At 35.9% G+C, this 13,786-nt stretch overlaps 1 protein-coding gene across 1 annotated transcript in view; it reads right to left on the bottom strand.

Moving 5' to 3' along the window:
• The window catches only part of LOC138699955 (aldo-keto reductase family 1 member A1-like), a 56,764-nt gene that overhangs the window by 17,042 nt on the left and 25,936 nt on the right, over nucleotides 1–13,786 (bottom strand). Inside the window, exons 2-3 of the mRNA XM_069826188.1 lie at nucleotides 3,856–4,023; nucleotides 1,989–2,189 (exon numbers count right to left, since the gene is read on the bottom strand). Coding sequence (XP_069682289.1) covers nucleotides 1,989–2,189; nucleotides 3,856–4,023 — 369 coding nt within the window. The remainder of the gene's footprint in view (nucleotides 1–1,988; nucleotides 2,190–3,855; nucleotides 4,024–13,786) is intronic.

A 13,786-nucleotide genomic window follows, 5' to 3' on the forward strand; every position in this document is an offset into this window, starting at 1 on the left:
TACACAACACAGAACTGCACGCATTGTTTTCTTCACCTGTATTCTTCACCTGACATAATTAGGAACATTAAATCCAGACGTTTGAGATGGGCAGGGCATGTAGCACGTATGGGCGAATCCAGAAATGCATATAGAATGTTAGTTGGGAGGCCGGAGGGAAAAATACCTTTACGGAGGCCGAGACGTAGATGGGAAGATAATATTAAAATGGATTTGAGGGAGGTGGGATATGATGATAGAGAATGGATTAATCTTGCTCAGGATAGGGACAAATGACGGGCTTATGTGAGAGCGGCAATGAACCTCCGGGTTCTTAAAAGCCAGTAAGTAAGTAAGTAAGCCCACTATGGCTCTGAACCCTTCAATTAATGTGTGAGAGGTCAGTGTTTCTTGGAGCCAGAGAAGGGGTGCTATTTTACGTGTACAATATTTAATTGAAACATTAAATACCGGCAACAGTTGATTATTGTCTCAATCTAGTCGAATTTTGAGAATCACTTGCTAGATTAAATGAACAGTAACGAAAACTACTTGAAAATTTGATTTTCACGCACGAAGCTATTCTACACCAATAAATAAGGTAGTAGTTACAATGATCGCAAAACACGGAGCCCACAACAACCAAATGAGTTCTACGAATAAGCTACATTGGTGATGCTCCGAAAGAAAATTATGTATGGTGCGAATTGGTGCACGATTGTTTGTGACGATCATTCATATATTTGGATATGTGAGGCTATGTAAAGCCGTTGTACATTGTTTCCTCGGAGAAAATCCGTACCCTGCATCACATGAAAGAAACGTTTACAGACGCGTTAGCTAACATTACGTCTGATATAATTCAGCGTACTTTAAGAGAAAACAAGTTTGATGTATGTAAAGCTACGAATGGTGTTTACATTGAGACTTGGTAGGGTATGAAACAAATCTTGCAGAGTTCCTACGCATTAAAACGACTCTTTTGTTTCATTATATTACTGTATGAAATTCCATATTGTATTTTATTGAACGGTCCTACATTAAAAGTTTTCATTCTGACCGTCTTTGTAGAAAATAGTTCGCTCTTAAACGGTGTTTAATCAGTAATTTTTAGTTGGTTATTTTATGACGCTTTTATCAACTGTTAATTATACCTAGTGTCTGAATGAGATGGTGATGCCAGTGAGGTGAGTCCAGGATCCAGCGCCGAAAGTTACTCATCATTTGCTCTTTATTAGTTGAGGGAAACCTCGAAAAAAGTCTCAATCATTCATCTAGTCTCAACCAGGATTTGAGCTCGGGCCCGCTCGTTTCACGGTCCGGGATGTTAACCGTTACTCCACAGCGGTGGATATCAGCGTTTTTAATACAGTGTCTTTTTAAAGATATGTAAACCAGAAATGTGCTAGTTCTGATGGGTAAATTCCCATTTTTTGTTTTTTTTTTTTTAACTACAGGAACTATTACGAGATGATAAAGCTATAAAAATGCAATGTCGATTTAAAAGACGAGAGTCTGCAGTAATTCAATTTGGAATACACTACTCAGTTCAATACGTATTTCATTAACATATCGATTTATCGAGTCAGGCCTAAGTCCATATTTCGGGAAATGTTATTGCTACCAGAACTAGATAATAACATGGTGTCCACGCCTGTGGAGTAACGGTTAGCACGTCTAGCCGCGAAACCAGGTGGCCCGGGTTCGATTCCCGGTCGGGGCAAGTTGCCTGGTTGAGGTTTTTCCGGGGTTTTCCCTCAACCCAATACGAGCAAATGCTGGGTAAATTACGGTGTTGGACCCCGGACTCATTTCACCGGCATTATCACCTTCATCTCATTCAGACGCTAAATAACCAAAGCTGTTGATAAAGTGTCGTAAAATAACCTAATAAAATAAAAAAATAAAAAAACATGGTCATGTTCCCATGAAAAAGGTTGAGTTCCCCACCTACGACATTACACGTTTACACAAGTCAAAATAAACACAAATAAATATCAGTGCTATACCTTCCAAACTTCTATAAGATCGGTAGATGGATCAATAAGCATGCTTCCATCCTCGTTTGCTGGATGAATCTCTTCTCCTCTTTCCAGGAAAGCAAAAGGCACGTGGATAAGATACATATCCACGTAATCCAGACCTAGCTTTTCCAGTGAACGAGACAGGTATTTCTCCACACCAGAAGGTCGGTTGCCAACAGGTGGAAGCTGTAACACACAAATAACTCATAATAATTATGGTTTATTTAGCGACGCTCGCAACTGCAGAGGTTATATCAGTGTCGCCCGTGTGCTGGAATTTTGTCCCGCAGGAGTTTTGTTACATGCCAGTAAATCTACTGGCATGAGCCTGTCGCATTTAAACACACTTAAATGCCATCGACCTCGGCCGGGATCGAACCCGCAACCTCGAGCATAGAAGGCCTGCGGTATAACAACTGCGATACCGAGAGCGACTAAGTTAACTTACTGTTTAGAACTTGACATGAGAAATGAGGATATTTTTCCTTAAAATACGCATCTTCTACTACTTTTCAAATTTTTTCCGTGGCGCCAGAGCCCTTGAAGGACCCAGACCGACCAGCCGGCTGCTGACCTCACGTTCACATGCCGAAGCAGAGGTGGGTGATCATCCAACCAGAGTGGAAGTATCGTGTGGTTAACACGATGATCCCCCAGCCATTATAGCTGACTTTCGCTACCTATCGTAGCTCCCCAAGTGCATCACGATGCTGGGTAGGCACCGGTTCCATACACTGGCCGAAATTCCATGAGAAAATTTTTTCCCCCATGAGCACTCGAGCCAGCGCGCATTCCGTAACACGAATCCTAGGCAGGATGCCTTAGACCACGACGCCACGGCGCGGGACACTCTTCAAATTATACAGAACTAATATAAAATTAAACATTATTTTAGAATACATGTAGGCCTATCTACTCGTAACATTTTTTTTAATTGTGGTAACACAAACAGAAACACCATGTAGTAGTTGAATTAAGCAGAATGAATTATTACAATTGAGATCAAAGATTTTAACATACAATGAAATGAAAATATAGATATTCAAAATAATGCAATGTGTCTCAAATAACTTGATATATTTGTAATAGTTGATTGATTTCATATTCTTCTAGGTAAGATCAAGTACCTTAAAACTTTCCCAGACAATGTGAATATGAGTAAATTTATTTCTGAGCGGATATCCTTTGAGGAAGAATTAATTACTCCAGACCAGGGTTGCAGAACTGGGGAAGAAAGAGGTGGAAGCATGGGAAAAGAGTTCGTTTCCCCATCCACAAGGCCGGAGCCTTCAATGAAATTTCTGTGACGTTTGGCAAACATACCGTTCTCTCTTCTCTTCTCCCCCTACCGTACAATAATGCGAGGTTTGCAGGGAAAGAATGAGTTACATGTTCCGGCTTATGGCGTGTGCTTCAATTGTACCACAGTTTTGCATCCCTGCTCCAGACGAAGACAATGTCTACCACAGTTGAATTTTTACGTATCTAGACGAGAGATGACCGATAGAATAATGTTGCATATAAGACGTGGCATAAATGAAATAATTACAAAACTTGATTCAAATGTTAATTTTAAACGGGAAATGAAATAATTTTATCTCTTTGGAAGAATTATTTTAACAACATCGGTTACCAATATCGAATGTCTCATCTTAAAATTGTGGATTGTTTCTTTCTAAACTTTGGCTGTCGAAATGAAATTCATGTACGTACCAGTACTAATAGAAATTTACAACTGCCCACTTTATATTCTTAAAAATCATTATCTTGACTTGGTTTCTAAGGTACTTTTATTTTGATTCCGGGCCATGTGGAATCAATTGAAAGAAAATTAAAATAAAATATAATTTACCTTCGTAACAATGAACAGGTCTTCCCTCTTGATCTTTCCCGATCCGATCCACTTCTTCAGCACTTTGCCAATGGCTTCTTCATTATTGTACACGTAGGCAGCATCGATGTGTCTGTACCCTACCTCAAGGGCCATTTCTACGGCTGCCTCCAGCTCCTCCACTGTAGCCTGCAGCACAAAATATAACTTCAATTTTCCACTTCAGATATCTTATTGTCTCATTCAATATGTTCACTATTACGAGTATAATAATAATAATAATAATAATAATAATAATAATAATAATAATAATAATAATAATAATAATAATTATTATTATTATTATTATTATTATTATTATTATTAGTGTTAGTATTCATTATTATTATTGTTGTTAGTATTATTATTATTAGTGTTACTATTATTATTATTATTATTATTATTATTATTATTATTATTATTATTATTATTATTATTATTATTATTATTATTATTAGGGTCTACTATCATCATACAAATTTTACATTAGCTATGTAAGCTCGTAGCTGCAGTGATCACAGTGCAATTTCAAGCCAGTTTAATTTAGAAAGTTTTTTAATAATTTCCTCAAATATAGCCTATTGCTATATCTTACTCGGAGTCTACTTAAAATTCTTCTCTTGTTGGAGATTTTTTAAAATAATTTTTCAACTTTTCTTTTTATGTATCTCTGATAAAGTGACTGATTCATCCGTGCCTCTTTTTTAATTTAAAAAACTGTCAGCATTTCGTTCAGCACCGCAGCTCCGTGGTCTAAGGCGTTATGCCTTGGACTTGATATGGAATAAGCACTAGTTCGAGTCCTCGTAGAAGAAGAAATTTCAGGCAATGTATACGACCGGCGCCCACCCAGCATCGTCGAGGCATATGGACGTGAAGCCAGCAGCTGGCTGGTCGGGTTTGGCTCTCCATGGGCTGTCGCACCACGAAATTATTATTATTATTATTATTATTATTATTATTATTATTATTATTATTATTATTATTATTATTATTATTATTATGTTAGTATTTCGATATAGGCTAAATGATAAACTTTGCTATTATTTAATATTCTCCATTCTATTATGATTTTGATTAACATTTATTATATATAAATTAACCTTTCCATATTTAAAATAATTTCTCATCCAGATATTTAGATTTTACCTAACTGATGTAGTTATTCAATAATTAAGTTGCCGAGTGATTAAAATATTTAAGTTAATAACAACGAAGAGGAACTTCCAAGAAAAAGCAAGATTATACTCAAGTTTTATAAAATCCAGTATGCAGATCTCTCAGTTAGGACACGGTACGAGAATTTCTCGAAACGGGCATTTATTCGAATCAATTTCTAGCGGACGGCAGTGCAAGGGATAAAATCTGTGTTTACACTGCTATCCACAAAATATCGAAAATTCCGTACCGTGTGAACGGGCCCTAACATACGTTAGAGACTGTTGTTAAAAATGGCATCTAAGGAAAATTGAAACAAACAAAATAGAATTTCTTAAACTAATTACAATACAGAATCAGTTAGAAAAAGTACATTTTGAATCTCTATATAAGTCGTTTAATGACAGATCCACAACAAAAGAGAACTGTGGGACGTCCGTGGAAATGTTAGAATTGTGAGACATGCAATGATATGCTAGAATGATGTAAGAAGCCATAATCATTTTCAACCTTTGGTGTAACCCATGATGATGATAGTTAGAGGCCGGATTTTAAAGGGAAAATTTTTCATCAAAAAAGGAAAAGAAGGGAAAGTTATAGCCAAAAAAAAAGGACTTGAAAAAGGACTATATTACTCCCCAAAACACACTTCAGCATATTCATGGAAATACATGGCACACACAATCTTACATTTATCTCTTCACAACATAAGGAAAGTGTTGTATTTGATATAGTCAAAAAAGGACTACAAGAAGGACTATATTACTCCTTCAAAAGAGTGCTATTTTAATTGAAAACACACTTCAGCACATTCATGGATACACATAGCACACGCAAGCTTATATTTATCGCTTCACAACATAAGGAAAGTGTTGTATTTGATCACATTCAACATTTCAGTATGTTTCAATATAATTCTGCCTCTTTGAATGCAGAATGTCTTTTATAAACAGAAAATGACCGCTCAACATCAACTGAACCAGAGGTGAAAATTTTCTTTTTATCCTGAACTCTAAATCAGCATACTTTATTAGTTTTTCAATGTCTGGAATCAGAAGAAGAACGATATTTATTTTCGCTTGCTCAGGAAGTTATAGGCCTATCGGAAAAATATAGGAAAATTATCTAAATGTTTGCGACATTCTGTAAAAAAGGACCAAAATAAGAGATGTTTTTAAAAAGGGCAAAAAAAGGAATATGGACTAAAAAAGGGGGGGAAAGGGAAGTCAAAACTACATAATCTGGTCAGTGGAAGATAGTTTTGAACATCGTAATTAATTATTTCATGTTAAAGGGATTCCCTTTAAAATCCGATCTCTGATGATGATGATGATGATGATGATGATGATGATGATGATGATGATGATGATGATGATGATGATGATGATGATGATACAAAGTATGTCGTTATTTCACATCTAGATGGAGTGCATGGATATAATTTTCTAGCTATACTGGGTCATTTTCCATACATCGATCCATCCATCCACCCAGCCACTTCAGTTTGGTTTAGTTCTGATACAAATTAGAGAACGTTATTGATTAAGTCTCATTAAACATGTTATTATTCTTCTGCCCTTTAATTAGGTTAGTAACCTGTTCAAGTAATTATACACAAAAGAGCCGCTCCATTTTTGACAAGGTCTTTTTCCATTTTGCGCTGTCGTCTTCAATAACTTTTCCAAAATTTGTTTTTAGTTATCTTATATAGATGTTCAGTATATTCAGATATTTTTCTAGTAGGCCTCCGTAATCCATTATTCTATTGGTAAAAATTCACACTGTTCTCTAATATCCTATTTTGTAACATAAGTCTAATTCACCCAACTATTTGAATTATTTTGCTTAGAAAGTTAATTTTTAACGTAAGTTCGTTAATTTCTTATACATAATCTTCCCCTTAGACAATAAATAAAAAGTGTTGATCATGTAAGTCAAATAAAATGTCTGCACGAAGACAGTATCAGATTTACGTGACTGAATTTATGAACATGTCGCGACGTATTTAATGTCTGTCAACATTATTCTTTTATATTACTGACTATCATGTCATGATGAACTCTTAAAATTTTATACCATACCATAAAAGCAACAACGTTGAATATCCAACCATACCACTCTATTTTGTGTGTGTGTGTTTGGTTTAATATTTCTCACATAGGCATGTCATGTTCTTTGATCATTAAGTGATATTAAAGCTTAATTACTTTACATAAGAACAAATCCAACATTCTCTTCTTAATTATAATTCACTATTGTTTTAGAAGGTTAACATTATTACTGTGGTTCAAGTTTCATTGTTTCATTACAAGAGAAAGGTTCTAAGATAAACAAACATTTTAAATTGCCTTTATTATTTCTTGACTCGGCAACTCGTGGTAGACCTTGGCGTATTTCACAGTAATTAGTCTTCATTGTTCCCTATCTTTAGCATTTTCACACCTTTTTCGTCTCTTATGATTTACAGGTCGAATTTCTTTTTTGGTGTTCCAATTTTACTTGGCTACGTTAAAACCAGTTTAATTCAAATAGCTGATTAGTGATTAGATACAAAGAAACAAGAGAATATTTTGTCCTTCCTGACATTTCCTCATAGGACAATGGAGTACGTATTAAGTTACAGTATATTCATTCATTCATAGCCCAGGGGAAGTTCTTTCACTGGAAACCCAGCATTCTCCACTGTTTCCTATTTTTAGTCTCCGCATATAACCCATATATTTTAATGTTGTCTATCATCTGATAGCAGCTGGCTACGGACTGGAAGGTCCGGGGTTCGATCCCAGGTGGTGACAGGGTTTTTTCTCGTTGCCAAACTTTCAGAACGGCCCCGAGGTTCACTCAGCCTCCTATAAAATTGAGTACCGGGTTCTTCCCGGGGGTAAAAGGCGGTCAGAGCGTGGTGCCGACCAATCCACCTCATTCTAGTGCCGAGGTCATGGAAAGCATGGTGCTCTACCTCCATGCCCCCCAAGTGCCTTCATGGCATGTTACGGGGATACCTTTACCTTTTACCTATCATCTGATATTTTCTTATATCACGAATTTTTCTCCTGTTCACCATTGCTTCCGGTGCATCCTTCAATAGACAGTTTCTTCTCACCCAGTGACCCAACCAATTCCTTTTTCTCTTCCTGATCAGTTTCAGTATTATTCTTTCTTCACCACTCTTTCTAACACAGCTTAATTTCTTATTATGTTGTCCATTTCACACGCTCCATTCTTCTCCATATCCACATTTCAAATGCTTCTAGTCGTTTCTCTTCACTTCGTCGTAATGTCCATGTTTCTGTCCCATACAATGTCACACTCCACACAAAGCACTTCACTTAGTTCTTTTTCCAGAAATTCGCAGAAGATGCTCCATTTTCTATTAAAAGCTCCCTTTGCCATTTCTATCCTCCTTTTGACTTCTTGGCAGCAACTCTTGTTATTCTTTATAGTACACTCCAAGTGTCTGAAGCTATCTACTTATTTTAGTGCCTCATTTCTAATTCGCAAGTTTACCTTCTTTATTTTTCTTCCAATAACGATGGTTTTCGTTTTGTTTGCATTTACCTTCATCCTGTACTGCTCACAGCTGTCATTTAGCTGCAGTGACATATCCCTTAATATCGTCTCCTCTTCTTCTGCCGACGCCATATCATCAACAAATCTTATGCACTTTATTCGCATTCCTCCTACTACCACCCCTTCCACGTTCTGAAAACAGTTCTTCAGTGAATCCTCCAAGTAAATGTTGAACAGAGTATATGATAAAGAGCATCCTTGTTGTACTCCTCTCCCTATTCTACTTCCCTCTGACATTTCTTCTCCTATCCTGGTTTTGACTCCTTGTTTCATATACTGTTAAAGTTAATTGATGGAATAATGGTGTTAGAAGCTGGGATATGCTGAGACAGTCTGTGGCACACAGTCTGTATTCCAAGTCTCACTCACTGCACTTACAAACATGGCAAACAGGAGTGAAAACCTTCCTCTCATATACGCTAGTATCTTAAAGAAGTTCATTTAATATAAATGGTCATCAGTAATCAGAAGCGTAAGATTGTTGTTGTTGTTTAGTCAACTGTCCGAAGACAGGTCTTGAACCTCAAAAGTGATACCAAACAGTATCACTTATGAGGCAACTAGGCCAGGAGTTAATGGGGGAGGGTGGCCAGTTTCTTTCCCCCTCCATTGCATATGTCGCCGATTAGCTACATATTACACTAATCAGCAGGGACAGGTATTTATGGAGATTAATTTTATCATTTGTCTTTTTTTAATATTGGTGTCGGCGGAGATTATTGGAGATTGATTTGTACTCTTGGCGGAGATTAATGGAAATTTTGGAAAATATAATTATTTTGGAATAGGATTGTTATCTCAGTATGAATATTACTTTCCAAATAATTAACATTAAAGGTTCGTTGGATTCTGGTAAAGGTGCGGTATGGCCAATAGACAATAGTTGTTGGATTGAGACTGTATTTAACACACATTCATTAAAAAAAATTAACACTTTCAAATTATTAGTGAAATGTTGAATTTTCCGTCTTTTGAATAGTCTACTATGTAATGAAATCCGAAAAAAAAAACTCAGACTATGAATGTGTTCATATTTCGCTATTAGAACTCTATTTCACGATTTATCGTGATTATTTTAACCGCATATTATTAATCAGAATCAATTAATTTGTAAAGATTAGTAAAAATCTATTGTATATCTATTATGTCGTGATTTTCGCGATCTCTATAAATACTCTGCTCTGCTAATCAGACTTCAGATGTATACAAACAATTGAAGACCGTTTTTGCAAAATTTGCTAACTGCAAAATTTGCAAAATTGAGATTTTTATGGATACGTTAGCATAAGGCAGCCTCTATATGAAATTCAAAGCGTCTTAGTGAAATTGGGTTATTTCTCTTCATTGTAGTGTGTCAAAGTGTGATCGTTTTTTCAAAACTTGCTTTCTGTAATAAGTGAGACATACAGCAAAACTTGCTTACTGTAGTGTTTTGTCTCTCCTGTAAAATTTAGTTTTTTCAGTTTGCAAGTTTTGCAAAATCGGTCCTCAATTGTTCTTCCTCTGACACATAACGTCAAGTGAGATGTACTGCCTAATAATAGATGTACATATCAGACAGAACCTCAATCAGAGGATAAACGTAAGCTTAAAAATCTATATACAGTATATTTCATGTAGTACTGAAGTGCGCTCGATCTCTAGAATATGGACTCGCAGTCAGTATTAGTGGTTTTCGGTCTTCGCTTTTTTTTTCCGAACTAAAATTGAGAAATCGCCTGATACCTCGTCAAATTCAAATCTCTGCATAACCGTGAAAGGCTTCATTCAACCTTGCCATGGCCTTCACACTTGACTTTGCAACAAGGAAGTCGCGGTGCAGGTAGGCCTACTTGCACAAAAAAGTCTTGCATTAAGAAGGCCATGATAATGCGGATTCGGTGAAATGCTTAGTAGAGCTGTGAGTCCCAGGTTGTGGTCTCTGAGCAACACTTTCACGGCATCTTCATCTGCTCTTCTCCTCCTCCGCCTTTCCCTTCCTTCTTTTCCTTTATGTTTATGTATAAACAAAGTTATCTGTTTGTATAAACGGCTTTCGCATATTCTATGCCCACTATCTAAATCTATTGTTCCTTTAAATCCACGGTTCTCAACCTGGGATAGCTACGCCTCGGGTCACTCAGATGTAAGCCAAAAATGACAGACATTTTACATCTCGTTGCCTCGCGCCATGCAGTACTTGATGATACAAGTAAAAATAATTCTGAAATTGTTTTAAATGTGTTTCGTAATTTAAACTTTTTATTTTGTTGCTACAAAATTTTGTAAAATTTGTATTATTTGATACTGTAACATTATAAACACATATTAATGAAACAATTATCACAGTTATTAGGTTTCATTATAGTAGACTCTCCTAAGTTCGACTGAACAGAATTGAAAAGTTCAGTCCAATAAGGGTAGTGGGTGTGGCAGGTGAAATGAATACAAATTCTTATTGGTTATCCATCAACGAATACAGTACTGTACTTGCATTTCCTGCCCGCCCCGAGACATGTGTATGCGCTTCTAGTATCACAGTGGGTTTCGACAGTTCCCTCTCACAAACGGCACAATTCTCAAATAGAAAAAGAAGAGTTCATTAATTTAAAATCAGTGATTAAATATGGATGTCCTAATCAATAAAATATTCTGTTTTCCTTTAACAAGTATCACTACAAGACACAGAACCAATTCCCATTCAAATGGCAAACCCATTTCTTAGTGCTCGTATAGGGCAGTGTCTAATTCTCCTACTTAAGCAGTCGAACTAAAGGATGTCGAACTTGTTTTCTGTTGAACTTAAGAGCTTCCACTGTATATTATTACTTTCAGAAAATTGTTAAATAAATATTACTTTTGCCAAGTTTGTTTCTATTACTTTAAACTAAAAAAAAAAACAAATCTAGATATATAAAATCGTTTTATTACATCTTATATAAGTAATGTAGTAAAAAATGTGTGGAGAGGAGTTAGGGGTACAGTTTCAGTAAAAGCCTAGTTAAGGGGAGAGGATGGTATTTTTGATTAAATATGACTAAATTAAAAAAAAATTCTTTAAAATACTCTGTGATATGTGTGGATCGCCATTTTTAAACTTCCTGCGTTATGGATTTTTAAATCACTCGCCCACTTTTATTGTTGTTTCCGGTAAATTAAATTTTCAAAAATTTTTTTTTCTTTAAAATACCCTTTGATATGTGTGGAATGCATTGCATAACATTTTGTGGGTATTTGTGCCCTTATCGGATGTTGAGACGTCATTTTTAAACTTCATGCTCTATGGATTTTTAAATCACACGCCAGCTTTTATCGGTTTCCAGTAACTTCACTTTTTTTTGCTACATTGCCAGACAAAATGGATATAATTTCTAAACTATTACAGATACATGCATGAAATTTAGAACACACATTCTTTAGACTATTAGGAAACTTTTCTCTGTAACAGAATTTTGTTAATTGATTTCATTTTAAAAATACGTCCGTTTGTATGACTTGAGGCTTTCCCGGCGTTTGATGTAGAATAACTCTTCTCGGGTTCTCAGCCAGGTGAGTTGGAGATTAGCTTCCAAGCTTTCGTCGGCTAGCTCTGCCATCTTCTTCACTTCGTCCCTGAAGAAGATGGCAGAGCTAGCTAGAAGAAGAGTTATTATACGTCCGTTTGTTTGCAAGAAAGGAAATCAGAAAATTGTTGCTAAAATTTAATTGTTTATTTTACAAACGTAGGGACTAATATCAAACTTCTGTTATAGACAGTTTGTAGAACATACTTTTGCAAATACACTGCAAAAACTGTTTGAATCTATCTTTAAAAACGGTTTAGATATATCGGTTTTAGTACAATCCTGCATTGGGTATATGTTTGAATTTATCTTTAAAAACGGTTTAGATATATCGGTTTTAGTACAATCCTGCATTGGGTATATTTTTTCAAATTTGGGCCCCAAATAATTTTTTTTTCAAAATATTTTTATTTGGTTGAGTTGCCACAGCTATGAGCTCTCTACATACAAAAAAATAATAATTTACACCAAATAGGAAAAAAGTTTTTAAAAATACCATCCTCTCCCCTTAAGGGATACGAAAGACAAAAACAAAAAAAAAAAAAAAACAAAAAAAAAGTTGGGAACTGCTGCTTTAAGTCGATGTCTTCTCGTCTGAACGGAATTCTTTAATATCTATCCTATTTAATTACGTATATTTGCTTTTTTCCCCCATTGTTTTTTATGCTGAAAATGCAATTCATGCGCTTCGTTTGTGGCCGGCCAAATCGTGATGGAATCGTAGACAAAAACAGAGGTTGCAGAGGCTTTTTCTCGACGTACTCCCCTTTAACCTCTATAATTCCAACAACACTCTCCACTTTCCCTTTATTTTATCCATCTGCAATAGTAAAATACTCTGGGATGAAGTCTTGGAGGTAGTACGTGTTTCCGATGCTGATATAAAAAAGGACCTGTGACTCCGGGTCCTGGGACTTACCATGTTCACATATGAGGAAGGCATCTGAGGCAGGATGGCCTGTCAGCATATGATTCACGAATGCCACCCAGGCCACCTGTCGGACTTGGACAACAGTGGCGTATACTGGTTAAAGGGTTTGGGCTACCACTGACCCTATTATTACACAAAATATATTTTAAAATCCCTATAATAAAATTCCTTACATATTTATGTGAATTCCAGACGTCTTGATTGGGACGAAAATACGTTGATGACTTCGTCCTTGAAATTACAGTTGGGCCACTTGCAAAGCTTCTGTAGAAATGACTTTTCAATGGATATTAGTGCCAAGCCGGATAAACGTTCTTGTGTATGAGTTGATCTACAGTAGGATTTTATTCTCTTCAACGCAGAAAATGTTCTTTCTACTGATGCTGACGTAGCTGGTATTGTCACAATTAATGTTGCCAATTTAAGGACTTCAGGAATAACTTGGTTCAGCTGGTTTTCATATATGGCAGATAATATTTCATGGATAGGTTTGTTCGAAAAATCAAAGACTTCTGCTGAATATATTACACTTAATTCATTTTTCAAACGTACTTGATCAAAGTGACTGTTATAGGACTGAAATAATTTGTTTAGTGCCTCATTCGGGAAGTTTTCTCTATAAGCAGAAAATTTTTGAGAATCTAGAAGATGTGTGAACTGAAGCTTTCCATAATCAGAAAATCTGTCAGTAATTTCCATGTGCATACGATCT

The sequence above is a fragment of the Periplaneta americana genome, chromosome 5 (assembly GCF_040183065.1).
Source record: "Periplaneta americana isolate PAMFEO1 chromosome 5, P.americana_PAMFEO1_priV1, whole genome shotgun sequence".
In the NCBI taxonomy this organism is placed as follows: domain Eukaryota; kingdom Metazoa; phylum Arthropoda; class Insecta; order Blattodea; family Blattidae; genus Periplaneta; species Periplaneta americana.